We start from the raw sequence: 27,918 nt of genomic DNA on the forward strand, positions 1-27,918 counted from the left end.
TTTTATTTGATTTTGGATGAACAATTTTTATTTATTTACGAGATGTCTGAGTCAATTTGTAAAGCTCTGAAGGTAATGACCGAGTAAAAACAGTTTGGAGTAATAATTTCATAAATGTGGGGCTCTTTCTTTTTTTTTTTTAGGAAAATGATTTTGCCACTCACTTTTTTGTTAACGTCACTCCCGTGTAAGTATATTTTTAGTGTAAAAATATACTTGCAGGAGAGTAACGTTAAAAAAAAAAAGAAATAATAAAATCAGCGGCCATTTTTTATGGCCCAATATTCCAAAACAGAAGACACAATGACACGTGTGCCGGCGTTGGTTAAAGTTAAACTATCCGTTCTAATCCTCTACGACTAACCAGAGGCGCATGCATTCATTGTCAACTGTCGAGGAGAGACAAGACAGAGAAGGTAGAGAGAGAAAGTTCTACGTATATACACGTACATAGCTTACCTTCGTCTTGGTTTGGTTTTTAGGGTTTTGATTTCGTCTGCGGAGAATGGCGAGCTCAGTCGAGAAGGACGCCCAAGACGAAGCTTTCTCCCTGGAACTCCCTGCTCCTCCTGGTTGGACCAAAAAGGTTTGTTATTTCTCTCTCTCTCTCTCTCTCTCTCTCTCTATTGATATTTGTGCGCATAGTCGCAATTAGGTTAATTAAGCGAAGTCGTGGCGTTTTCAGTGCTACTAATTAGGTTTTGCTGGGGTTAATTTGGTTGGATTGTGTGGTTCTGTTGTTGAACTTGACTCAGTAGTGATGGTTTTGAAGCTATCAGTAGTCGGCATGGTTTATTGTGTTGGTGAATTGCGCAGGGTTTGCTTCTTTAACGAAAATTCTTGAGAAAACAGAGATTGAATCACTCTCGTTTTCTTCTTAGGGTTTCTTCAAGGGGTTTGTATTTGGTAGTGTCCTCTCTCGCTCTCGCGGATTTGGTTTGTATCGTATCCTTTTCCGCTGTCGCACTTTTGGTGGCCAAGAGATTAGAGAAGCTCCAATGTGATTTCCTCTGGAGTGGATGGGTGATGAAGCATTAGTATCATTTGGTGGGGTGGAAATCGTTAGATCTCCTTGGAAGAAAAGATATTTGGGGATTGGGAAAATGACTTTGGAATTTAGTGTACGAAACGGAGAGCTTTACAACGAGGGGGGCGGCAGCAAATATGGCATGATATTTTTTCTTGGTTGGGTGGGTGGGCTCAAAGAACATAGCACTGTCTCATGATGTTTGTCAGTGGAAAGCTATTAGACGTGGTTGGGTTACTTTCTCACCCATTTTCAGCACATGCTTGGAAATGGAAATCGGGTGCTTTTTAGGAAGCACTTATGGGCTGGGGACAAGATCTTGGGGCTGCCTTCCCAGCTATTGCCAGTATTGCTAGTAAGATTGATGTAGCTACTAATAGTTGTCTCATGGTGAAAAATGTTTCGGTGGTGTGGGATGCTGAGCTAGGGAGGATGTTGAATGGAGGGGGCTTTCTGTGGAGAGAATTTAGAGTTATCAATGCCCCTCCAAAGTTAGGGCTCTTTACATGGACAGTGGCACACTGGTGTAACCTTTTTTTTTGAACAGCACACTGGTGTAACCTGACCATTGTTGATAATTTGTTTCAAAGAAGGCATACTCTCTTTGATTGTTTCTGTATGTGCTATGATGATAATTACATGGTTGATCATCTTCTTCTTCATCTTGATGTAGCAAGGGAGTTGTGGTCCTTGATTTTCCTCTTGGTAGGTGTGGAGTGGGTGTTTTCTGGGAAGGTGATGAAGGTTCTAAACTTTTTGGAGGGGAGGTAAAGTGGGTTGTAGGGGAAGGAAAGTGTGGGGTTGGGCCCCAAAACAACAGAAAATTTTCGAGGGAAAGAAGTGCCTTATTTATTTATTTATTATTTTGGCTCATTGGCTGATTCTCCTTGAATCAGATTTTGTACTTTGACGAGGGTTTGGAGTAGCATTTCATGTATGGCTAGGATGAGGAGCTAACCTTTCCCTTCATTTGTTTACATTAACTTGTTACTACTTGGGGACCATAGTACTTGGATTTTGCTTTTTCTTATGGTTGACGCGATAGTTTGGAGTGACGCGGTTATAACAGATGGTAGAACTAAGGGGAGGGGTACATCAAAATTGACTTTAGAGGCTGTAGTCGGAAAGAATTTTGGATTTTGTTTATCATGGAATAGGATGCCCTTGACAGAGCTCAATGGAGAAAACGGATCTATGTAGCCGTCCCAATTGATTGGGAGTTAAGGCTTGGTTTGGTTTAGTCAATGTGTTAGTTGAATCTTTATGAGTTTATTAGAGACAAGAATCAAACAGATTCAGAGAATAGCCCTGGCAAGAATACCAAGGTATCTGCAAACGGAATTTAGCTTCCAAAGTATCTGAAAGAGCTATAAGCCTATAACTTTACATGATTCGACAACAAAGGATCGATGCCATTCACTAGCTGATGGCAATTAGCTATAAAGACATTTAATATTGGCTTGAAATGAAGTCCTTTAAATATATGTACTAGCTGTTGCAGAGGGGACGACAAAGACCCACATTTTTTGGTTGCTGTCATTTTGCAGTAAAAAGAATGGGGATTTTTCTTGTACCGGAAGATGTCACTAACTAAACAAGAAGCAAGAAGAAAATTTGCTTAGTTTCCCACCACCTGAATCGATGTTGCCCAGAAGTTTTCTGGGGTAAGCATTTCAAGTTTAGCTGTTGGCCTTCACACTTTGTCTTCTTTTGATGAGTTAGCTGTTAGCCTACACGTAAATAACCTTTATGTTGATACTCTAGCTTGAGTTGTGAAAATTGTCTTTTAAGATAATTCCATATGGAAAGAAAATGTGCAACTTGCTTTTTATCTGTTTTATAGATATTATAGACCTGACTTCTACTCTCAATGAGCTGTAGGCATTCTGTTTTGACGGAGATAGAAACTTGTAATCCACACTTACCTGATCATTTGTTCTGCTTCGCCTATTTGATTGCGGATTCTTGACATTCTTGTCGATCAATTTACATTGGAGAGGTTTGTTTAGGATAGATGCTCTATTGATATGGTTCTTAGAGTTTCAGAATAATGGACAAAAATGTCTCCTTCAGAGCCCTTGTTTATACTAAGAATATGATATATGTAGATTATAAATGTAACAAGCCTATCGTTTACTTGACTTCTTAAAAAAGAAACTTGCAGTTTAAGAATTAGCATTTTTGTACTACTTTTTATGTTATTACACAGTTGCCATGTTGACATCAATTAGATATGCTACAACTTATGGTAGACAAGAATGTTTTCTAAGATAAAACATAGGGTTAAATACCGAGACACCCCTCGAACTATTCTCGTTTGTTTCGCTCACCCCCTAATAGAATTTTGCCTACGGAGAGACCCTCTCATTAAAGTTTTATTGTCTCGTGCACCCCTTCCGTTAGGGTTCCATCTAGAACCGTTACTCTTTTCACCTAAATTCTGTCAAAAGTTGTATAATGTTCCAATATTACCCCTAATATTTTCCCCACTTTGGCCAAAAAAAAAATTACTCCATCTCTCAATTCCCCTCATCAACGACACCCACCTCCCACCTTTTCTGCGCCTCACCAAATGACACCCACCTCCGCCACGCACCACCACCAAACGCCGCTGACACTGTCTCTCCTAACTCCCATTTCTCTCTCTCTCTCAACAAACCCCAAATACCTTCCCAAAAAACAAGATCACAACGAAGAGGGGGGCTTCCTCGAGTTCGTTCGAAATCTCCAATTCGCTACAGGACTCATTCCCCGGGCCCATGGTTTTCTCCTGAAAGACGATCCCCTAATGGATTTAATGGGCTTCCGAAATTAATTCACAGGAGATCTCTCAACCCGGTAATGATTTGAGGGATCTGGAAGAGACCATGGTCATCTGAGGTCTGCTATGCCCAACAGGAGAGGAGCCCACCTGACCAGGTTTCATCTTGAAGGAGATTTGATATTCTAGATCCTCGAGAGAGGACAGATGGCGATGACAATGAATATTTTGGTTGATTTCATGAGCTTGGCGGTGACAGAAATGGTGATGAGAGGAGAAAGAGGTTGTCCTCCGCTCGATGTAATATCCGACGACGCTCTGCTCTCTCCGGCGGCCTACGACTTTGATTCCTTCGTCCTCCAGCCTTCGATTCTGTCGTCCTCCGTCGTCTCCAACATCGTCTTACCCAGTGTAATCGTGATTTGTGATTATGTATTGAGATATTTTTGTAGTGTTTGTGATTTTGTGATTTCGTAGTGGTTGGGTTTGTGATTTTCCTAGTGTGATTGTTGCGGTTGAGTTCGTTGTCGATCAGCAGGGTCGACTTCGTCGTCGTCAGTTCTTCTTCTTCTTCTCTCTGTGTGAGTGTGCCAGGGAGGGGAAGGAAAACATGGGGTATTTTGGTCTTTTCATTCATTCCGTCCAACGGCGTTACCCCTCCAAATGGAAACTTTGCTCAAGGGGTCTGGCCGTAGGCAAAATTCTATTAGGGGGTGAGCGAGACAAACGGGAATAGTTCGAGGGGTGTCTCGGTATTTAACCCTAAAACATATTAGGGCTGAGTTTTTCTTGAGTGTGCTAGGCTTGATAATATATTGGTTTACATTTGGCTATGTTGAGAAGATTCATTGTGCAATAGAATGTCAACTCGTTTGCTCATTTTCCATGTTTTGTGTTCATTATTTCTTGTATGTGCACCCTGGTTGTTCTGGTCCATGGACAATAGTTAATTGATTTTGTGGAAGTTTTAAATTTAACTGTGCTTTACAGCCCCTTTGGATTCAATGAGTTGGTAAGAAAAGAAAGAAAGTAGTAGTGTTTCTCACCCAAATCACTAATTTGCAACGAGTGATTGGTGAGAAATATACAAAAATGATATTTTGTGATTGGTTCATTCCTCTTTCTCACCAAATCTCACCGGACATTTTTGGTTAGATTTGGTGAGAAAGGGTTCTTGGGATCTTGATCTTCACTCCACCTTGATATCAAGCAGACCAATGGGAGAAGAGTCCATTGCATGAGGATGATGGAATGGTGGACGAACTAGTTAACTTCCTATGGTAAAGTAGGATAGCCAAATGAGAGTGTTTTATTAATCTCTAGTGCATGAGACTGGCTTAGATCTGTACTGTAGTAAATGTTTTCTTTTTCATTTTCGGGTTTTCTAGAGCTCCTGTAGATATGATCTGTTTAATTTTAAGAATTTTAGGTGTGCTTTGAAGACCCTCTACGTAGATTTTATCCATTCTCATTCACAATAAGATCATATGCTTCCATACCAATAACCTGCTCTTTGAAATACTTAACCCTTTATCTGCAGTTCATGCCCAAGAAAGCAGGCACCCCTAAGAAAAATGAGATCATATTCACTGCCCCTACGGGAGAGGAGATCACCAACAGAAAACAGTTGGAGCAATACTTGAAATCACATCCTGGTGGTCCCAAAATATCTGAGTTTGATTGGGGAACTGGTGAAACTCTAAGGAGATCAGTCAGGATTAGTGTGAAAGCAAAGGCAGCTCCTCCTCCACCAGAAACTGAGCCTCCAAAGAAGCGTAGCAGAAAATCTCCGGCTTCAAAGAAGGATACCAAAGAAAAACAAGTAGCTACCGAAGAAACTGAGGTGGTTAAAGAAGTCGTGCAAGGAGAGATAACTGAGGAGGTGAAGGCTACTGTAGAAATTGAGGAGGATGTTGTGAAGGAAAATCAAGAGCAGATTAAAGCAGAAGATGCTCCTGAAGAATCTAAAGTGGGACAAAATGTTGAAATGCAAGATGCTGAACAGGTCAAAGATGATGTAGAAGAGACTAACCTTGGGAAATTAGTCAATAGTTCTGAAGTAACTCAAAATAATGCAGGGGAAGTTGAGGTTTCAGAAGTTCAAATGGTAGAGCAAACAACATTTGACGCAGAGAAAAAGGATGGCCTTGGGAAGCAGGAAAAACCCGATACAGACATTGCTGTGGAAAAGATGTACCAAATGGAAGGTGAGGAGAAAGTGAAACAGAAAAGTAGTGCCCTTGGACTTGGAGAAAATAATGAGAAAGAAGCAGCGGACAAGAAAGACAATGAACAAAATAAGCCAATGGTCAATGACATAACCAAGAAGGTCGAGGGAGCTGCGACCAAGAATGGTGCCGAGGTAGAAGAGTCCAACCCTTGCGTTACAAATTAGATGCCTTTTCTTGACTCTTTTAGGCTTGTGGCTAATTCGGATTACTGAAGTAGTAGTATAGTAGCTGTCTATGGTAGTATTATAGTTGTTCATGAAGACATGTATGTATGTAACGTTGTAGATTAGAGCTCCCACCCACGTTGCGGGCACACGTTGCGCGTAGAGATTGTTGTAAAATTACTAGATTAGGTCTTCAGGGCTGGCTGTGTTGCTGCCTTTTGTGCATTTGATACGCTTAGCGATCTGTGTGACACTGTACTGTTAAAACTGGTGGTTCAAATAAGTGCTTTTGCATTCAGTTTCTGATTCTATGATCTTGAATTCTTCGATGGGATGCTGTACAAGTTTTGAGCAGGTTATGAGTGGGGTGTGAACAAATGAATGAGCTAGTTTTCCATAAGTGTTGTTTTATCATATTTGCTACTCTCTGATTAGCTGAATTGGGGAAATTGACAAAATGTGGGAAGGACCACATGCTAGTTTTATGCTTGTTCCTCTATAGGCTCTCTCCAGAGCTTTTCTTTACGGTGGCAAATAGTGGTGTTTTGGCGGATGCTGCCAAAGATGATGGTAGTAGAAGGTGAAAATTGACGGAAAAATTGCCCCTCTCCGCGAGCGTGTCTAGAAGGAGATACATTGCGATCTTTAATGTCTCCTCCGAAAAGATGCAACGTACAACTTGAGATGAGAAAGAGAGCAGCAGCAAAAGGAGATTCCCTTAGCATCGGTGTATGGTTGTTATCTAGCTGGGTATGGGAAAAGCAATCCCATTATTTATGGCTAGCTTTTTTCACATCACTATTATTAGTATGAAAACATACCCATTTTTAAGCCAGCACTAAAGACTATCCTTTAAAGTCAGCTATACCGTGTTGATGTCGAGGATGATCACTTCCACCACAATGCTTTTGCTAAGCCAATACAAACAGAGAGAGAGAGAGAGAGAGAGAGAACGATCTTCCACCTCCATTCTCACTGTTTGCTTCGAACTTACTTTTATTATTAGCTGTCCACTTCTTATAAGGGTGCCCTTACCGTATTACGGTAAGGGCGTCCCCTTTTCTCCTCTTTTTCCGACCAAATTTTGATGCTCAATGTATTCAAAACGCGATTTTAAGGGTAACCGCAAGAATAAGCAAAAAAAAGGCCGGGAAGGGCTTAATTTGAACAGTTTTTATTGAACCGTTCGATAAAATACAAACAAAAACTGCTCAAATCAAGTCATTTCCGGTCTTTTTTTTTGCTGATTTCTTGCAATTGCCCGTAAAATCACGTTCTGAACACATTGAGCGGCTCGGATCATCGCAAATTGGTCGGGAAAGGGGCGTCCTTACCGTAATAGGTAAGGGCACCCTTATAAGAAGATTTGTGTTATTATTAGTCAAGGACTCGATTGTCATATTTACTCAATCAGCAATTTACAACCTCAGGCTCAGTTTGAATGCCCGTAATCCTTTGTAGGAATAGGAATTTGATTCCAATTCCTAGTAATTCAACACCCAAAGTAATTCTATTCTAACGTTTGGATTAATTAAGTAATCTTCTCTAGGAATCAATTATTTTGGAAATATCCTAAAGTCACATGTATCCTTTTTATATTGATCAAGATAGGAATCCAAGATTCCCGTGGATGGTGGGAGGGATTAGATTCCTCCTATATTCAGGAATGTGATTCCTCCTGGATTGGAAGATCAGTAATCTCATTCCCACTCTTTACAAACATAGAAATGTTAGACTTCCGGAATCACATTATCATTCCCTCCTAAGATATTTGGCTATCTGCCATCAAGAATTAAAGAGGTAATGTCATACAACCATGATTTTTATATAGAAGAATGATGTGATATTCTCTAGTTCTTTTGGTCTCAAATTAAAAAATCTATCGTTATAGATTCTTGTTTTAACATTTATCATCACTAGATTTATATTGTCATCACGGGATTCATATAGTTTTACGGTCTTGCTATTGTCAACCCACTGGGCTGACAATAAACACACTAAAGAACAAGGAAAACACAGATTTCTGTGCACTTTTTACACTATTTAATACACAATCACACACTTACTATTGTCAGCCCATTAGACTGATTTTAGAATTTTTCATAGTTTTACCGTCACATTATGCTAGCTAGACTCTAAAATCTCTATCTATTTTCTATACAAAGGTCATTGGATAAAGTTTAGTTTCATCTCAATATCTTTCTTATAGATCTCTCTTAGCATCAAATCAACCCACTTGAGTCCCAATAACCACTTGGTACATTTGAAGGCCTTTTGCACCCTATGCAACAATTCAATCTCTTTCTTATAGTAGCTCTCTTGATTTGAAGACTTCTTCTATTTCTCTCCCATTTTTTCATTCGGACCAACTAAAGCACATTATTATTACTTTCTAGGGACCAATTCTACCTTCATAAGTGGGGGTCTGATTGAAGTCGCGACAAGTCTCGTAGGACTCACAAAAATTGTTAGCATCTACGAGGTTTTGAACTTGAAACAAAAACAAACCAATAATTAACCGCCAATTGTTATGCTCTCTCAGCCGACTAATACGAAGATTAAGACATGTGGATAGCTTACCTAAAAGAAGAGTGGCATTAATATATATAAAGCTAAACTACTAATCCATAATCCACACAGCCAAGAAAGCATCATTTTTTATAATCTCAGTATGTCATGGTCATGCATTAACAATTGGTTCATCTTTTGAAATTTAAACTTAAGACAACTAAGCCCAATGGTTATCCTTTCGTCAAGATTAAGGGTGTGCTCTTGGTATTATTGTCATTGCCATTTTGGTCATTATTTTTGACTTTTTGTTAAATTCGCGTAAAATCTTTTGGATTATTTATTTGCTCGAGAAGAGGAGTTAAAAATTTGCAAAATTATGACAAGAATAAAAAGTTCACAAGAGATGATGTCAGGCATGCCGACAATACCCCGTGACTGACCTCCTGCAAGCTCGACTGTGATTCACCAATCCGGAAATCCTTCCGGACCCTCATCAATGACCCAAATCATTAATTTTCAAGAACAATTACCACATTAAAATTTAAAATTGATTAGATATCGTTTGAAATGATTTCAGAATAAATAATTAGATAAATGGTTATAATGGTTTTCGATCGAGTGTTTTCCTCTCTTCTTTGGACAAGATAAATGCGTTTTAAAACAAATACTGTATCAAATGATATTTTATCAAATTGGTACTCGACGTATTTTAAAAAGTAAACGATTTGGATCATTGTCGCCAGCCCAGAAAAAGTCCAAAACGGGCCAGCCCTGTTCGATTTAAGTTTTGAGGGAGATTTTTGAAAGTAATAAATGAAGAGAAATAAATAGAAAAAATTTATTATAAACCGTGTCTAGGAGTTTTGAGATCTCACGAGAGAGTATCCAATCCCAATGGAAAAAAAGAATAAAGTGTGTTCCCAAAAATACCCCCTCACCTTCTCCTCCAGGATCTCACCCCCACTGCATACAAACCCACACAGATAGAGAGAGAAGCTTCAACTTGAGTTGTAGATGTGTGTATTTCAACAAATGCAAAGCAAAAGCCCTGTCCAATCAAAACCCACATTCTATTATCCCTCCAAAAACAATATCAAACGCTTTGATATTTAGCGGACAGAGAGAGAGAGAGAATCATATTCAGCTTGAAGACAGAGAGCATTTCCGTGCTTGGTTTTAACATCATTGCCAATTGGGGCTGTCTGTGGCACGCCCATAATATCGAGAACTGGGTTGAAGGAGTAGTAGAGGAATTGATCGTCGCCAATCGGAAAGCAATGAAGATTTCTTCGTGTTTCTGGGTCCGGTTCTTTCTCCTGCTTTCGGTCTTCTTCACTCCAAGTGGTAACTTTACTGTTCTGCCCCCCACAATTTTGAACGATTAGATTCATTTCATAGTTATTTCGGACAGTTTTGTGGATTTTTTTTTTTGGTCACTGATCATAGCTGTTCTTTGTCTGTTCCTATGAGCCATATGTTCTAATTTTCATCTTCGTCCATATATTCGTTTCGTGGTTGTAGTGGGTCGGATATTGGTTTCTTTTTATTTTTTTTCGCCAGAGGATAGGAGGGTTAGCATGTTAGTATTGGTTAGATTACAACAAGGGCCAACTTCCTGTTATAGGATTCGAACACTAGACCTCACACTCCAATGGAGCGCTACACGAACATTGGGCCAAACCCCAAGGTCGGCTATTAGTTTGTTAACCTCGTCACTAAGTTTCAAATTTTTCTTGAATAGATTAGAGATTGTTTCTGTTCAAGGTCTTTGCTTTAAGGAGGAAATTCACTACTCGCATTGTTCAGTTAATCAAATCAATAGGATGTTGCGGATTCGACCTAACAGACATCAAGTAAGAACACAGAGAAACAAACTAGGCACACCCACCAGTTTCATTATGTATCACATGAAGAAATTGTCACATAAACATCGGTTACTGCGTACAAAAGGAATCTATATTCTTTGAACCCAGGTATAGTTGGGGACCGAATTGGGCTTCACAAACCCAACAAGAAATTTGGAGATAGACGGTGATGCTGCTTTGATTTCTTATGAATACTTGTTATTTGGTTGACGGAGTTGTTAAGGAGCAGTTTAAATTCAAAGTAATCCACCCTTCAAATCCTCCTTTGTGCCGATGGATTTTGTGAAAACTTACTATTGAGTTCTAGTAAGTAGTATAAGTTTTTTGGCGGTACTACCATACTATACAAATCAAATAAAAACCAACGTCTGCCCTTCCTCCCTTGCTGAGCTATTTTGGATGTAGTTTATGAATCTATGATGCACAAATTTAGTGGCTTTGGTATATCCATTTAATCAAGTTGAAATCCGAGTAAGAAAATATGACTTCAGATTTAGTCCTGCCACTGATTAAAATCAAATGCTAAGTTCATGGAGTGTCTGATACCTATGCTTTTAAAATCAATTGGTTGATGGGATTATGATGAAGCTGCTTTAGTGAATTCTAATCCAATCCTTCAAGTCTTACATTGTACTCACCAGATCATGGAATTGACGGTTAAATTCTGAATCTTTTAAGTACAACCTTGTCCACTTCTGTTTTATGTAGTTGACTGTCTTTCTTGCTGAGCTAGTTTGATGCAATCTATGATTCAGATGTATTCTAGTTGTGACTTCGGCATTTCCGTATTGAGTTCTAAGTTACTAACGCATGATTTAAGGAATGTTTCATACTTTACAGCTTCATAGGATTTTATGAAATTGTGTAAGTTAGTTGGAACGACTTGGAGAATAACCGAGAATGTTTAGCCATTACCTAATATCCAGTGATAGTAAACTATTTCTTAGCCATTGTTGTGTTTTGTGAAAAATTGTTTCTACTGGTGCATTAAGTATTGTAGGCTGTCAAAGGTAGATATTGTCTTGCTATTCTTGAGAATGGAACGACACAATGGATCATGAAGTTGCTCACTTGCTCCTGTTCGGTGTTTTTGTTGTTTGTTTCTAGTGGCTGTGGATGCCTTCACTGGAACTTATGGGATAAACTACGGTAGAATTGCAGATAACATTCCCTCTCCTGATAAAGTTGTTACACTCCTCCGATCAGCAAAGATTAGGAATGTTCGTATCTATGACGCTAATCACAGTGTCCTAAACGCCTTCAGTGGAACAGGGCTTGAATTAGTGGTTGGACTCCCGAATGGAAACCTACAAGACATGAGTACTAATCCGAATGATGCCCTGACTTGGGTCCAAGAAAATGTGCAAGCATTCCTTCCCAAGACAAAAATCCGTGGGATTGCCATCGGAAATGAAGTTCTGGGCGGTAGTGATCAATCACTATCAGAAGCGCTTTTGGGTGCTGCAAAAAATATATACAACGCGACGAAAAGTCTTAAGTTAGATGATGTAGTTCAGATTACCACTGCACATTCACAGGCTGTTTTCAATAACTCTTACCCTCCCTCTTCATGTGTTTTCAGTGAGAATGCTGTACAATATATGAATCCACTCCTTGATTTCTTCTCAGAGATTGGGTCCCCTTTCTGTTTGAATGCTTACCCATTTCTGGCCTACATGAGTGATCCAACGGAAATCGATATAAATTATGCTCTTTTCCAGGCAAATCAGGGAATATACGATAACAAAACAGATTTACACTATGACAACATGCTTGATGCTCAGATTGATGCTGCTTATGCTGCATTGGAAGATGCTGGTTTTAAAAAGATGGAAGTTATAGTTACAGAAACTGGTTGGGCTTCTCATGGTGATTCAAACGAAGAGGCTGCCACAGTAAGCAATGCAAGGACTTACAATTACAACCTGCGTAAGAGGCTTGCATTGAGGAAGGGTACCCCTATGCGGCCTAAAAACATGTTGAGGGCTTATGTGTTTGCGCTGTTCAATGAGGATTTGAAGCCTGGTCCAGCTTCCGAGAGGAATTTCGGATTGTTTCTTCCCAATGGCTCTGTTGCGTACAATATTGGGTTTTCTGGGCTGAAATCTTCGTCTGCAACATCATCTTTTTTGTCATTAAAGGTATGTGTTTCTTTACCCCTTTGAAATGCATTGTTTCTGTTACGTTACTAGGATTATGGCGCATATAGGATGTTTATAAGGTGACATAGAACATTGGGCGTATTACATAGAGTTCATGCACAAGCATATGGCAAACTGGACACCCGGACACATCCCAATCACAATATCTCACACCCGGACACCCCACCTCAAGTGTTGAGTGTCCGACTCAGTTACACGCATTTTGAAGAGCCCTTGTAGCTTTGGGACTTGTTAATGATGTGTTATAACCTTCTTGGAACTATCTTTTAGAATACATAGGGTGCCATTTGCTTATTGTCCAGGGTCCAGAAATTAAGTTCATATTCGATTTGCTCTGATTTCTTAGGACACTTTTTGTTACTAAATTCAATATGACATTGACCATCTTTTTTTACATTTTTTTCCTTGGCAATTTTACAGGACATCCAACATCAAGGTTCACCCAATTCCTATTTCTTGGTATTGACAGCCTGTGCTATTGTGCTGCTCTCCTTGAATTATTGAAAAAGCCATGTGTTGGACTTGGAGCACTCTTAGATTGAGGACATAGCAGATAGTATAGGTTGTGTCACATAGTGTCATATTCCAGTTGTTTCAACAGTTCTTGTTAATCTGCAAAATCCCAGATGGAATTGCTGAATCATTTTTATCAACTTCAGCAATGTATATTTATTGATGTACAAATGAAATCTTCTTTCTGGTTGTTCTTGTGGCACATTTGGTTCACTGCACTTCGTGAGATCGGATCATAAATTCCGTAAAACTCGTAACGCCTAGAGTCTTTTATATAGGAGGCGTGAACTGCGACCACCTACACTTTGAGGGTGATTTCGGAATCACTATTAGTCCTACCAACTACTCGAAAAAGGGGTAAACTAGACGGTCCAATCCTTACCGGAGACAATCCGAATGGAAGACCCATAACTAAAAACACATCGAATCATAATCCAACTTTTCTAGTGGTAAAGCATCTAATAGCACAGAATGGATTCAAGCATCATACACTCTTTGATTTTTTCCTTACGCGAATTGTCGAAAATGCCCTTCTCTAATTTTACCAGGGATATCAGCTGAGAGAGAATTTATCCCATTTTAGATAAAGAGATGTAGACACAAAGGCAAAGACGCCAAGACAATGAGAAAACCATGCATTTGCCGTAATAATCAATTTCTAAGCCAAGCCCCGGCCACCGCCAGGTATCCAAATCAAAATTCCCATTGTCATCCTTGTTATTTTATTTGTGTTGGTCGGTTCTGCTGGAAAAAAAAAAAAATGTTTGGTCGGCAAGATCACACCACCTGGGTGGCGTCGGCGAGACACTCTCATGCATGGCCTATTGTGTTTGGAATTTTCTCTAAGGAAATTACGATCAAGACAACTTATAGTGCTACGGATGGTGCATGGTATGGTGTTCGCAAGTTAGATTTTTATATATACTTATCAATTCTAATTCCTCTCGTTGTTGTACTCTTCGTGTAGCTGACGTTAGGCTACGAATTAAAGTCGGCTTTTTTATTATAGATAATTTAGGTGTCCGGGTCATTTTGCGCGCACCTCAACTAATTTTGGGAGACAAATCACAAGCCCACTTGCAAAGATCTCTATTGAAGTTATAGCAAAGTTCTGCGTGAACTTACTCTGAAGGAGTTGTAGCACCTTAGAAGTTTCAAATATAAGATCTTAAGAGAGATCTAACCTTTTTAAGTCTTAAGTTTTGATCATCAGGCCAATCTCTTCGGGATTAGAATTAAATCTAGCTTAATCAATCTTAAAAAGGATTGTCATTCAACGATCGTATTCTCTTACCCATTTTAATAATACCTAGTAATGTAGGGTTAACTACGGAAATCTTGGCATGTTTTATAAAAGCCGAAGTTCGATTAACAAGTCTAGAAAAAGACGTGTGAAAAAGGAGTGGAGAGAAATCAAAATCAAGAAGTGGGTAGAGATATCATTGCTACCATTGTTTTCAGGCTCCCAAATGGAACCAATAACCAAGGCGGCTGAGGGTCTGTTTTTTCTTCCTCAAAGGTCCGGTTGTCCATCCAGACCAGTATACGCGCATCTCGACTAATTCCATTCTCGGTCCGGTAAAAAGCGGACCATTCACGGCGATACTAGATTCACACACACACAAAATTATGACGGCCTAACCCAAGAATCGAATCCTAATCAATTATATCGGGAGTAAATCCACCAACCAATTAAAGTATGTCTGGCTGAGGGTACTGTTCTATTGATAATAATGCAAATGCTGATGAATAGTCAACACCTCCCAAAAGTCCACCGAGGTTCGGTAAGGCCTCGCGTAGGAAATCAGGACATTTTCCCGGAAAGAGAAAAACGCGGTAACTCTGTGGGGCCCAGTTTCTTTTTGGGGGTCCTATATTCACATTCGTTGTCACAATCACCCATCTACCCCTTTGAAGTTGCATTTGATGTTTTATAATTCCAATTAAAAGCTAAGTATATGTCACGTGAAGTTTGATAAAAGTAAAAAGTAAAAAAATTGTTCATAAATCTAGGTAAATAAACTGCTTTGGTCTGTTCAAAAAAAAAAAACTGCTTTGGTAGAATTCATGTTTTGGACGACATGGCAACAATGTAAGGTGGAACACCACCCCAATGGGTTGGTCGGTGCTTAAGACCTGAGACTTTCAGAGATTTATTCCATCCTGAGGTCTCAGATTCGAAACATTTTGAATTTTATTGACTCTTCTGGGCCAGTACGTACGAGATATTTGCTCCAGCTTTTACTAAGCTCTCTGCAAGTAAGGGATGTGATTGGGCCCCTAAAATTAATCGATGTGCGTGGAAACTGGCATGAATACCAGAGTTATCAAGAAAAAGGTGGAACATCATGAAAAGTGAATATATTCCAAATTCAACTCCATGTCCTTTTAAGATTTGACTTTTTGTAAAAATCTTGGAAAAGTTAATTTATTCCAAATTCAATTGTGTTCCAAATTCAAATGTGGACACACACACACAAAAAAAATTGAATCGAAAAAATTTGGAATCCTATTATAGCTAGGTTTAAAAGTTTTTGGCATATAGCTATAGAAAGATCGTTTCATGTGATGCAAAATGAGAGTTACCACAGTCTTATTCCATGATCCCATTCATTTGTCTAGTAGGTCTCTGTGTGTTTAGCATCCATGTAAGAAACAAAGTTGATCGAAGATCAGGAAGATTGCTCTAATCATATTTGACCGAAGACAATTAAGCGGTCAGAATTTGAATGTTTATTTCTTTTGTGACAAATATGTTTTCGTTCTAACAAATACATATGTCCAGTAAACTTGATTTTTTGCATCAACTTGATACAAATTGAGACTTAATGAATAGACGGTTTGGATTGAAGCCGTGTTCGGTCTCGTTTTAGAGTACATCACATCAAAGATCACATGAAGAACAGATCATCTCATAGAAGATTTCAATTCGTTAAGGGCTTAATAGAAAAACGTACTGTACAAGAAACGAGAGCAAATGATATTTTACTATATTTGAGGAGCACAGCAGAATACGTTAAAATACTCAGTAACTACCAATCAAGGATAATAGTATAAGAGCATCCGCAATGGTACTAATCAAAATCAATAATCAAAATGTGTCACGTCAGCATTTGATTATCTATTTAGAGCATCCACAATGGGAATAATCAAAATCGATAATCAAAATGTGCCACGTCAGCATTTGATTATCCATTTAGCTCATAATCAAACTTAACAATCTTGACCTCCACATTGGTTATTTTTGTATCCCTATAAAAAAAACCCCCACAATACGCAATGCACATATGTCCAATTGCAAACGAGTTTCAATCACGCATCCGACCACACCAAATTATTTGTCTCGATGAGACGATTCTAATGTGAGGTGTTTTTTAATTTTTTAGTTTTGAATTTGGTTATTGGGTTTGGTTATTGAGTTTTGGTTATTGGTAAAAGTTGTTAAGTTTGGATGAAATGGGTGGAATTTGATTATTTGCTAAAAAACTTGTAACTTTGCTTATTACAATGTGAGGTGTTTTTTAGCATTGTTGTTAAGTTTGCTTATCCATACCAATTTGCTTATTACTTAGTCCATAATCAAACTTAACAACCTCTACCTTTACATTGGTTATTTTTGTATCCCTAACCAAAACAAATCCCATAATATACAATGCACAATTGTCCAATCGCAAACGAGTTTTAATCACGCACCCGACCACACCAAATTATTCATCTCGATGAGACGATTCCAATATGGGGTGTTTTTGAGTTTTGAGTTTAATTGTTGAGTTTGGTTATTGAGTTTTGATTATTGGTAAAAGTTGTTAAGTTTAGTTATGGAATAGGTGAAATTTGGTTATTTCCTAAAAGACTTATCACTTTTGTTATTACAATGTTGGGTGTTTTTTGAACATTGTTGTTAAATTTGCTTATTCAGATCCATTTGCTTATTACAATGCGGATGCTCTAAGCGTGTGTAGGACACAACGAATAACAAAGAATATAAAAAGGAGATGTATACCCTGAAGGTTATCACACATGTCTAAACACTTGACAATATTATGTTTTTCTGAAGTTGACTAAGGCCATCCACATTGGCATAATCAAAAATGGATAACCAAAAGTTGATACGTCAGCTTTTGATTATCCATTTAAGAGGTTGCAAAATTTAACAAAGTTGAGGTCCACAATGATCACTTCTAGTCCATAACTAAAATAAGGGATACACTACAATTTCACTCCCTCTCCCCTTGTATTTTCCACCATTGATCACTTCCCTCCATTACACTTTTTTTTTTGGCAAAAATATATCGATTTTCTCCTTTAATTTTGGGAAAAAAATTGGTGACTTCCTTCCCTAATATTATGAATTTGGAAAAAAAATCATGTACTAAAAAAAAAAAAAAACAGATGTGTTCTTGAATTTGTAAAAAAATGTAAGGTTCTTTATGTACTCAACCACAGGGAGAGGAACGAAAAAAGAATAAAATAAAAACGGAAAAAAAAAGTGAAATACCTTAATGCGGCGACAAATGTTTTCCACCATTGATCACTTCCCTCCATTACAGTTTTTTTTTGACAAAAATATATCGATTTTCTCCCTTAATTTTGGAGAAGAAATTGGTGACTTCCTTCTCTCATATTATGAATTTGGTAAAAAAATCATGTACTAAAAAAAAAAACAGATGTGTTCTTGAATTTGTAAAAGAATGCAAAGTTCTTCATGTACTCAACCACAATAAGAGGAACGAAAAAGAATTAAAAAATGAAAAAAAAAAGTAAAATACCTTAATCCGGTGACAATGAGTTGAATTGTAAATGATTGAAAGATATGAGCTTCACTTTTGGAGGGAAAGAAAAAGAAAATGAGATATAGAGCAGTCGAAGAAAATGAGAAGAAAATACCATTTGAAACACGCGTGTACATAAATTTTAGAACCAGTTAACTTATGTGGTGTAAGATCCACAAATTTTGATTATTGAAAAAGGTTGCTAGTTTTGGTTATCCAAAATCCAAAATTTGATTATTTCTAAGAATGTTGTTAAGTTTGATTATACCATTGTGAGCTATCTTTTACCCCAATATTGTTAACTTTAAAAATAATTTGTTTTTGATTATGCAACTGTGGATGGCCTAAGATATTACAAACTAACTCAAACATCTCTATATTTACAGAACTCTCATATCATATATCTAGTCAAGTACGCAAACATAGATAATATAAATAAATTCAAATATGACACCTAGACTCCATACATTAATAACACTAATGACTCGTTCCGTTAAAGGAAATAAATATTTTTTGAATTAAAGGTAATGTATTGTGAGAGAATGACATGTCTCATAAAATAAAAAATAAATATTTAAAAAATAAGATTCTTAGCAGAACGGACTCTTGACCCTTAAATTCTATACACACATCAAGATACAAAATACATATACCTTGAACATAAATCGAACATACATAAACTCTTCATGTACCATACACATGAACAGTACTCTCCTTACTATAAGGGCGTTCGTACTCAGCAAAGTGCGGATTTTCCTTTTCCGGATCATTGAACGATTTCTCACGAATACCTTTAAAATCACGTTCTGAACACATTGAGTAGCTCGAATCATTGAAATTGGATCAAAAAAAGGAAGACGTCTGCACTTTAACACAGTGCGGACGCCCTTATATAGGAAGGCCCGTGTACACATGAATTCTCAAAGATGTATCTAATGTATTACTCCCAATTCTAAATTAATTCCATCGGACTCGTTCTAACTTGTGGAGTCCAGATCAATGTCGGCCAACTATGTGAACAAACCAATCGCTCTTTAACTTTTCTCTATAAATATCCCCACCTCACACTCCCTTATTCCCCAGTCTCTCTCACCATTCCACTACTTATTCAAATCTAGAGAGAGAGAGAGAGAGAGAGCAGGGGCAACCTGACCACTAAGAACACACAAAAGGCAATGGCGATTGAATTGAAATTGTTTGCTGCTTCTTTCATGTTGGCAGCTGCTCTCCTGCAGGGCTCGGAGGCAGAGACTTCGCACGTGGTGCTTGGCACCTCGGGTTGGATCGTTCCATCCGGCGGCTCCGCAGAATATGTCACTTGGGCCGCCGCACAAACCTTCGCCGTCGGCGACTTTCTCAGTAAGTACTGTGTAATATTTCTTAAACATGAAATCCCATAAGGGAATGACTTCGGTGTCTTCGGTCATTTTAGGGACACCGTAACTTTTGACATAACAAAACCATTATGAGTATAACCAAAACTCATTACAAGCATAACAGAACCATAGCAAAGCATAACCAAAACCATAACAGGGCATAACTTATTTGTTATGCCTTGGTTGGGTTTAGTTACGCCTTGATTAGTTTTTTGGATGTTCCTTAGTTATGCCTTATTTGGGTTCTTTTATATTTGTAATTGATTTTAGTTATGCTCCTAATGATAAAATTATGCCAAAAATTATGGTGTCCCCAAAATGACCGGAGACACCATAGCATCATCCAACACATAATTCATAACTCTTATGCCTTATTTACCAAAAAAAAAAACTCTTATGCCTTGTTTGGATTGGGAACTTGGAAAAATATTTCTCCTAATTACAACTAAATTTGGGTCAAAATTTTAGGTCTCATCGTTTGTTTTGATGAGAGAAATAAAAAAAAGTATAAAAATATAGATTAAAGTCAAAAAAATCTGTGTAAGACGACGAAAAAGAGTCTTTTCTTTTCTCTCATTACGACGAACGTTGTGATGTAAATTTGATCCAAATTTAAGTCCAAATAAAGAAAAAATAACCAAAAAGGCCTCGCTAAAATGTTGCCAAAAAATTAGGCTGAAGGAGCTTAATCTATGATATCGCAATTACTCAAAGGAAAAATACTATTCCTTGAGATATTTCTGCGAGAAAGCTCTCCCACCAAACAGGTCCTTTTTTTTTTTTTTTTGTGCTGATAAAAAAAAAAAACCGGACGTCGCTTTTGTGGTCAATAATTGAATGCAACTATAGCGTATTTGTATCTGTTCAAGATATTGTTCGTTAAAGTGCTTATTTTTAAGTATTTATTTTTTGTTTTACGAGACAGATCATTCTTTCATAATACATTATTTTTAATTTAAAAAAATAAAAATAAGTACTTATTTTTCTTAGAGAAATGGGGCCTTAGTTCATTATGAGAGAGGCTTAGACAAAAAAAAAAGAAGAAAAGGGCTTAGATCAAAAAATAAGTAATTCTCGTACGTAATTTTTTAAGTTTTTATGCCAAATTATAGAGATTTCAATTCTTTTTTAAATTGGTGCAAACATATTTAAAACATTATGCACGAAAACACTTTATTTTTAATCTAGAATATTTAAGACTTTTCATACTGAGATAAAATTTCGGAACGCAAAAAGTATTTTCTTTTAGAGTGCATTCCACGATTATAATTTATTTTTTCCATATATATTGTGTTTGTATAACATTATTCACCTTTCTATTACGTACTTTTCATTTGTACAGTCTTCAACTACGCCACCGGAGCACACGACGTGGCGGAGGTGTCGAAGACGGCGTACGAAGGCTGCACCAGCACTACCACCATTACCCTCGCAACCACCGGTCCGACCAACATCACCCTATCGACAGCCGGCGAGCACTACTACATCTGCACTGTTGGGTCTCACTGCAACGGGGGCCAGAAGTTAGCCATCAACGTCACCGCCAGTACCACTACTTCCACCCCGCCACCGCCCGGCACCACCACCGCTTCTCCTCCCCCACCCGGCACCACCTCTTCTCCTCCCCCGCCCTCAAGCGCCGCCACGCCGTTCGCCACTGCCGCCTTGCCTATGATCACCTTATTCTCGATTGTTTTAGCTATGTTGCACTAGCTAGATACTTAATAGTAAAAACTTTATAGTAACTACTAGTAATATAGATATAATTGATGTGTGGTTCAGATTCTGATTTTGAGTGTGGTGGTTCTGGATCGGACCACAGCCGAGGTGAATTTAGACGACACGGTGATTATTCTATGTATTTATATTTTTTGTTTTTAGTTTTCGTGTGCGCAATTTTGCTAGAGATTTTGTGCTAATAAAGCTGATTTTATTGTAATTTGGTGTTAATCCATGGTTTTATATATATATATATATATATAAGTGTGAATTAATGTTATTTAAGTCACATCATACACGTGTCCATGCTTGAACGCAAATACGAATGTATCTTTCAAAAATATTTGAAAATACTAGTAACATTTAAGAGGGGAGAGAGACACTTATCCACACAAAAAAAAAAAAAAATCTAAGAGAGATAATTAGAAGTTCGAGTGCTGAGAGCAGAGGACTCTAGTGACATTGACTTTTTCACAGATAATAAAAAATACCGAAACGCCGCAATGAATCAAATCTTTGTTTGGATTTGCACCAGACAAATGGAGATTCAGGTTTGACAATATAGTCTGAATACTCTGTGATTTTACAGTAAAAATCCAATTTGCCAAAGTGGAGAGGGAAATGCATGGCTAAAAGGTGACATTTATGAATCTTATTAGCGATATTGTGTATTGGGTAAAAGGTAGAACCCTTTTATTTTGTGCTTTTTTTTATTTATTGATCATGAAAAATGCCCAGCCGGGCCTTTTATTTTGTGCTGATGATTGTGTTGCTTTAACACTAATTACTCAGTCTAAGGTTTCGGAAATATCGAATTATATAGGTGTCCGTGTCAGCTAACGTGCTCTTCACTAATATTGAAAAACCAATCACATTGTTCACTTGCGAGAATCCCAATTATAATCTCTTATGAATAGTTGATTCATCGTCAATTACTATGTTTTTGTCTTCCATAGTCTGCAAGAGATCTGCTCATGTCTAAAGGGCGGCATGCCCTAGTTGTCTTGTCTGCCCTGCCCGGACGGATCTAGTCTAGTTTGTTCAGACTAATTTAGTCCATTTTTTTGCATCCGAACTCAGATTTGTTCGGAGTGTTTTGGGTATTTTGTAATAAAAATAAATTTGAACAGTTCAAAATACTTTTGAACGGTTCAGATGCAAAAAATAGATTAAACTGATCCAAACAAATTGAACTGAATCCAACCCCGCTCAGGACAATCTATCGTCTTTTATAAACCAAGGCCAACTATTTTATTTTTATTGTTGTTTATTCCAAGCCTAAACTCGTCACCTCCATCAATCAAAATGGAAAGTTGAGAACGAAGGGTCGATGTCGATTGCATGGGATCTTTCTCGGGCTTTCAAGGACAAAATCATCCATGAGGTTTAGATCTCTAGACTAGTAATTAAAAGACCAAAGAATAGTTTGCTTTGTGCTGATCCCCGACCGTGCGGCTGCGTCCATGAGGGGTTAACCGATCTTGTGACATGAAGATGATTTGTAGGCAGAGAGAATTTGCTCTTTTAGGGATGTACTCAAAATCCATGGGAGTTCAATTTGCTCTTTAGGGACTCTTCTCATCACCAAAAGATAATCGCACCTGTGTTTCCTTAATTAATTGGATTGTCATAGAAACACTGAAGTCTAATATAATAAAATAAATAAATAAGGCTTTTACGACCCTTTGAATTCATAAGATCTAGTATTAATTATACTTATAATTAACCTATTTGCATTTCGTTAACTGTCCATCCAACTGTCCAAGGATGGGACCGGGAGGTCTATTGGAGGCGATCGCCACGATAAGAATTTTAGAAAATACAATTATTATATGTAAAAAAAATTTATGCCCAACTTATATAGTTTCACTATCACTAAATTTTTTTAATATACATTTCGCCACTGCTAAGGTAAAATCTTGATTCCATCTTGCGTCCGTAAGCAAAGAAGATGGGTAATACTAGTATTTTTGTATCACCATGAGAGCAGTCTTATGTCACTCTTTAGAATTTCGTTTTCATTTCGTTTGTTATTTTTCTCGAGTCTGTGGGCCATTATTATTCAACTTTTTCAACATGGTACTCCATTATTTATTTGAAGCCATAATTGCTCAAATATCTCACGATCCCCAACAATTTGATTTGAAAGGAGCTGCACAAGTCTGGAGGAGGCCGGACACATGCACAATGGCATCACGGAATTCTATAAAGTGTTTCTGATTGTTCCGGCCATATAAATATTTGCGTGTCTTTATTTTCTGTATAGCTTTCCGAGGCACACAAATAATCGGAGCCCAACGTTAATAATTGAAGCCGTTCAATTTGTTTAAAATCTGTATTTTGAAAGAGTTTGTGAAGAAAATCAATTTATTCGGATATGCTACAGGCTTGATTGATTGTTTAGTTTTTATCCTGTCAAATTTATGGACATATGTCGATAAAGTCTTTACCGATATCCGAATGAGTTGATTTTACAAGGTATAACTTTTAAAAATATGTTTTAAATAAATTGAACGGCTTCGATTATTTGCATTGAGCCCAAAACTTGTATCCCCAGAACCGCACCTATTACTATTTCCCCAGTAAAATTCATAAGTTGTTCAGGGTAAAAAATGTCACACAAATCAAAACAAATGATCATGCCGCGCGTGCTCAATTCAAGAGGCTGATATTCATCGTACCATGGAGCCAAAAAGACAAATGGTTTTTTCAAAAAAAAAAAAAAAAACTCAGCCGGATGAACTTACTCGCACCTCAACTGATATCGGGAACCAATTCAAACGTTGACTAGCAGGAACAGCAAGAACAATGTTTCATAGAGAAGTTGATGATTACTTGAATTTGTGCTGGAATGCTAAAACCAAATATCCCCTCCACTGTACCCACCTAAATGGCAGGGCATTTCAAATGCGGAAGCATGTGCGCAAGTGCAAGAATTAAACATTCGTATCATTACATCGTGTGTATGAATTACAAAGTACAAACTACGGGACACTTATGTGTGAGAGTACACGAAATAATCAAGCCTAATAATTCAATCAACAAGATAAATAAACCCATCAAAAGAATCACAATCACTAGCTATAAACCCACCCCAATATAAGCCCCGGCCATTAGGGAACAAATAATCCCAACAAATACAAAGGGAATGAACACCTACACGTAGGTGTGAAACTTAAACTCTTAACTTCCAAGTGAGATGCAAAAGTTTTGCCCAACTGAACTAGCCCAGTTGGTAAACATCTGTATCTATGCCATTCATATTATCGGCCCAAGGAAATTAGCTTATATGTAATAAAATGACATTAAACGAGCTTTTAATAAAGTCTGAAACAATTTAATCTCAAACAATGTTCTAAAAATCACTATGCGCTAGTCGGGCAGGAAAGGGGCGCTTAGCGCCTAGGCGGGAACTAGACGCCCGACTCTACGCAGCGGTCTAATGTCTAGATTAGACAGCCGACGTTTAGAACACTAATCTCAAGTAACCAAGTTTATTTTCCAAACCTAGACGTGCATGATTCTTTTCTTTTCAAAATTTAGGCTCATTCCTCCTCCAATTCCTTCCTTGCGTTCCACTGTGTACCCCTTTCAGCTTGTACGATGGTCCAAGAAACAGATAAAGAGAAGAATATAGTCCCCAGTCTCTAGAACTCCCAAAAGTCTTGCCTAGACGCCTGTTTTGAAAAAAACAACCCACACACTTTGTTGAATACTTCCGCGTTTCCATTCCCATTTCCATTTCCATACCTGTAGCATCATTTTTCCTATAAGTACCACACCTCAACTTCTCAAACATTACCATCACTTGTCATTGTTGTCAAATCCTTTTATTAATTAATCTGTTGACAGATTGAGGTAAAACAGTTTCTCGAGGGGAAAAAAAAAAAACAATCAGGGACGACCTGAAGGACACTGACAGACAAATGACCGGTCGCTTCGGAGTTATTGGGTGCTTGGCGGTTATAGCCGCCGTGGTAATGGGTGCAGCAGCCGACACGTACACCGTTGGAGACGATTTAGGGTGGACGGTTCCTCCCGGCGGCCCTATTGCGTATTCCGTTTGGGCCGACAAGGAAACTTTCGAGGTCGGAGACACCCTAGGTATGCGTTGCTCATTTTCCATAACCAAGTCTCGATAATTAACTTGTTCGTATATGGTTGTACAAAAATGGAAACGAAAACACTTTTTTTTTTAAACACTTTTGGTATAGTTCCATTATTGACGTGTTCTAGGGGTGATACCGGTCCGGTTTCGACCGGTTTGGGTGTATTTTTCGGTCGAAATCGGTTATCCAGTTTGAGATTTTTAGAAACCGGAACCGGTTGAAATAAACCGGTCCGGTTTCGACCGGCTCAACCGGTTTCGGTCCGGTTTATCCGGTTTTCATTCATGGGTTATATTTTGGGCCCAACACATCAAAAAATTTACAATTCAACCCATAAAATATCAACCAAAAATCTATAATTCAACCCATTTTTTTGGGCCCAACAAAAAAGGATCAATTTTGATCTCAATACATAAAAAAAAAACCCATAAAAACATAATTAAGCCCATAAAAACAATTTTTATATAATAAATATATTTATTAGACCAATATACATCACAAAATATCAACCAAGAATCCATAATTCAACCCCTCCCCTATGTTTATATATATATATATATATATATATATATATACAGTCCGTCTCCCGTAAGGACCACCTTATTTTAGTTAAAATGCGGACCTCCTCGTTTCTTCCATTTTCCGATCGAATTTCGATGATCCGAGCCGCTCAATGTGTTCAGAACGTGATTTTAAGGGTACCCGCGAGAAATTGACAAAAAAAATGACCGGGAAGGGCTTCATCCGAGCAGTTTTTGTTTGAACCGTTCGATAAAAAACAAACAAAAACTGCTCGGATGAAGCCCTTCCCGGTCATTTTTTTTGCTGATTTCTCGTGGGTACCCTTAAAATCACGTTCTGAACACATTGAGCGGCTCGGATCATCGAAATTCAATCGGGAAAGGGAGGTCCTCATTTTATTAAAATGAGGTGGTTCTTACGGGAGACGGCCTCTATATATATATATATAACCGGCCCGGTTTCAACCGGTTTTTCAAACGCATAAACCGGATCGAAATTATTTTTTCGGTTTATAAAATTTTATAAATCGGAACCGGATCGAAATTATTCAACCAGTTTAAAAAATTCGATCCAATCCGATTTTTTCGATTTTGATCGATTTTCCGGTTTCGAGTAACAGCCCTAACGTGTTCTATCTTCTTTCAGTATTCAACTGGACCGGGACACACAACGTGGCCAGAGTATCAACCAAGGCAGAATTCGACAACTGCACCGCGAACAACGTCATCGGCACGATCCAGACCGCCAGCCCGGCTAACTTCACTCTCGATACCAACGTCACCCACTACTTCATCTGCACCATCGAGTCCCATTGCTATCTGGGCCAGAAGGTGGAAATCACCTTCGGCAACAGCGCTTCACCGCTCGCCGCCGGGGCCTTCTCGGTGGTTCTCTTCGCCCTGGCCGTCTCTCTCATGAGTCACATGTAAATCAGCGTCCATTATATCTATAGCAGATTTCTTGCCAGTGGTTTTAGGATTCAGTTTATACACCTTTAATTTTGTGATTTATTCGAGTGTAATAAAGTAATCTGATTGATTACAGATTGTGGGATTTGTTTACTGTACTCTCTGCATTGATCAACGAAGCGTTCTTTTAATAGGATTTGGGGTTAATCGCTAAGCTATTTTAGACGTCATAAAAACACAAATGCTATCGACTTTAAGAGGATTATTCTGGCCTCTACTCAAAGAGTGTAGGATAATAGGTGAAAGATGAATTAATATTCGAAAAAAAATGTATTCATATTTGTAAAAGTGTATTAATATCCGTGAAATATGTATTAATATCTAAACTTGTTTGAAATTATTTATATATTATCCTCCACCTAGTGGCCGGGCGGAGGTTAGCAAAACCGTATGAACATAAAGGAATTATAAATTCCCCAAGAAAAGTTGTCAAAAGGAAAAAATATCCAAGCATGAACCTCAGAGCCGGCTTATAAGGGAGGCGAGAGAAGCGACCGTTTTTGGCCCCCGAATTTTGATCCAAACTTGAGACCAAATGTTACGGAAGAAACAAGTTTTCCACCAAATGTCACGGAAGAGAAGATAGATTGAAATCAAATGACCTTTTAGGATGTATGGGTAGTTAAATACCGATTGGATGAAGAACCATTGGAGTGGTTCACATCAGATCAAGCCCTTGACAAAATGGATACTCGTTTTGAGGGAAAAAAGACCGGGGCAAAAGAAAGGGAATGTTTCAAAAGATCCCCTTCCCTTGATTGGTTTGAGATAGGAGAAGAGAGAGAATCCGTCTGTACGTACGCACCGACGAGATGCATATCGACGGGTCTGCGGGGCTCACTCCAGGTCTCATATTGATGATTCGAGCAGTTAAACAATTTATAGAAGCAAAAAAAAAAACCGAATGAGCCTGGAAAAATCAACTGAATCCGATATGTGTAAGTGTTAAATATAATCTTCAATTTTTTCATTCAGAGATTTTAGGATATCCTTCACTGTCTCTCTTTCTGTCCTCTTTGGCTCTCTCTTTCGCTGTCTGTGCAAGATAATGGGGGATCGAGACCCACCATTTTCCCCATGTTGGGTGTCTTGGCACAAGGCTACATCTGGGGTTGAGCTGCAGGGCGTATCCGAAATGGTACACTCACTCTTTCCTTCCTGTTTATCCATTTGCCTACACAAGTGTGCGACAAGAGTATTCATTTAATTTTCAAAGTT

General features: G+C 38.2%; 4 protein-coding genes and 1 long non-coding RNA gene across 7 annotated transcripts; all 5 read left to right on the top strand.

Annotated features, from left to right (window-relative positions):
* The first annotated feature begins 303 nt into the window (after positions 1–303).
* LOC131320248 (methyl-CpG-binding domain-containing protein 11-like) lies at positions 304–6,481 on the top strand. Of its 2 annotated transcripts, none has more exons than XM_058350892.1 (3): positions 304–416; positions 483–586; positions 5,329–6,481. In XM_058350892.1, the coding sequence occupies exons 2-3, from the start codon at positions 506–508 to the stop codon at positions 6,181–6,183; spliced, it is 936 nt and encodes a 311-aa protein (XP_058206875.1). In that variant the 5' UTR covers positions 304–416; positions 483–505; the 3' UTR covers positions 6,184–6,481. The 2 variants fall into 2 exon arrangements, with proteins under 2 accessions (XP_058206875.1, XP_058206877.1); XM_058350894.1 differs by lacking the exon at positions 304–416 and adding an exon at positions 2,575–2,691 and having other exon boundaries at positions 476–586.
* On the top strand, positions 4,558–5,283 carry LOC131320251 (uncharacterized). Its single transcript, XR_009198165.1, has 2 exons — positions 4,558–4,897; positions 4,958–5,283. It is a non-coding gene; the product is annotated as an uncharacterized LOC131320251 (long non-coding RNA).
* Positions 6,482–9,614: 3,133 nt separating the features above from the next.
* Positions 9,615–13,424, top strand: LOC131320245 (glucan endo-1,3-beta-glucosidase 14-like). Of its 2 annotated transcripts, none has more exons than XM_058350887.1 (3): positions 9,615–10,038; positions 11,667–12,700; positions 13,142–13,424. In XM_058350887.1, the coding sequence occupies exons 1-3, from the start codon at positions 9,972–9,974 to the stop codon at positions 13,223–13,225; spliced, it is 1,185 nt and encodes a 394-aa protein (XP_058206870.1). In that variant the 5' UTR covers positions 9,615–9,971; the 3' UTR covers positions 13,226–13,424. The 2 variants fall into 2 exon arrangements, with proteins under 2 accessions (XP_058206870.1, XP_058206871.1); XM_058350888.1 differs by lacking the exon at positions 9,615–10,038 and adding an exon at positions 10,061–10,381.
* A 5,550-nt stretch (positions 13,425–18,974) lies between these two features.
* LOC131320249 (umecyanin-like) lies at positions 18,975–21,321 on the top strand. Its single transcript, XM_058350895.1, has 2 exons — positions 18,975–19,365; positions 20,725–21,321. Exons 1-2 carry the CDS (start codon positions 19,182–19,184, stop codon positions 21,093–21,095), a joined length of 555 nt encoding a protein of 184 aa, XP_058206878.1. The 5' UTR covers positions 18,975–19,181; the 3' UTR covers positions 21,096–21,321.
* A 3,585-nt stretch (positions 21,322–24,906) lies between these two features.
* On the top strand, positions 24,907–26,833 carry LOC131320250 (cucumber peeling cupredoxin-like). Its single transcript, XM_058350896.1, has 2 exons — positions 24,907–25,205; positions 26,378–26,833. The coding sequence occupies exons 1-2, from the start codon at positions 25,028–25,030 to the stop codon at positions 26,659–26,661; spliced, it is 462 nt and encodes a 153-aa protein (XP_058206879.1). The 5' UTR covers positions 24,907–25,027; the 3' UTR covers positions 26,662–26,833.
* The last annotated feature ends 1,085 nt before the right edge of the window (positions 26,834–27,918 follow it).

The sequence above is a fragment of the Rhododendron vialii genome, chromosome 3a (genome assembly GCF_030253575.1).
Source record: "Rhododendron vialii isolate Sample 1 chromosome 3a, ASM3025357v1".
Lineage (NCBI taxonomy): Eukaryota > Viridiplantae > Streptophyta > Magnoliopsida > Ericales > Ericaceae > Rhododendron > Rhododendron vialii.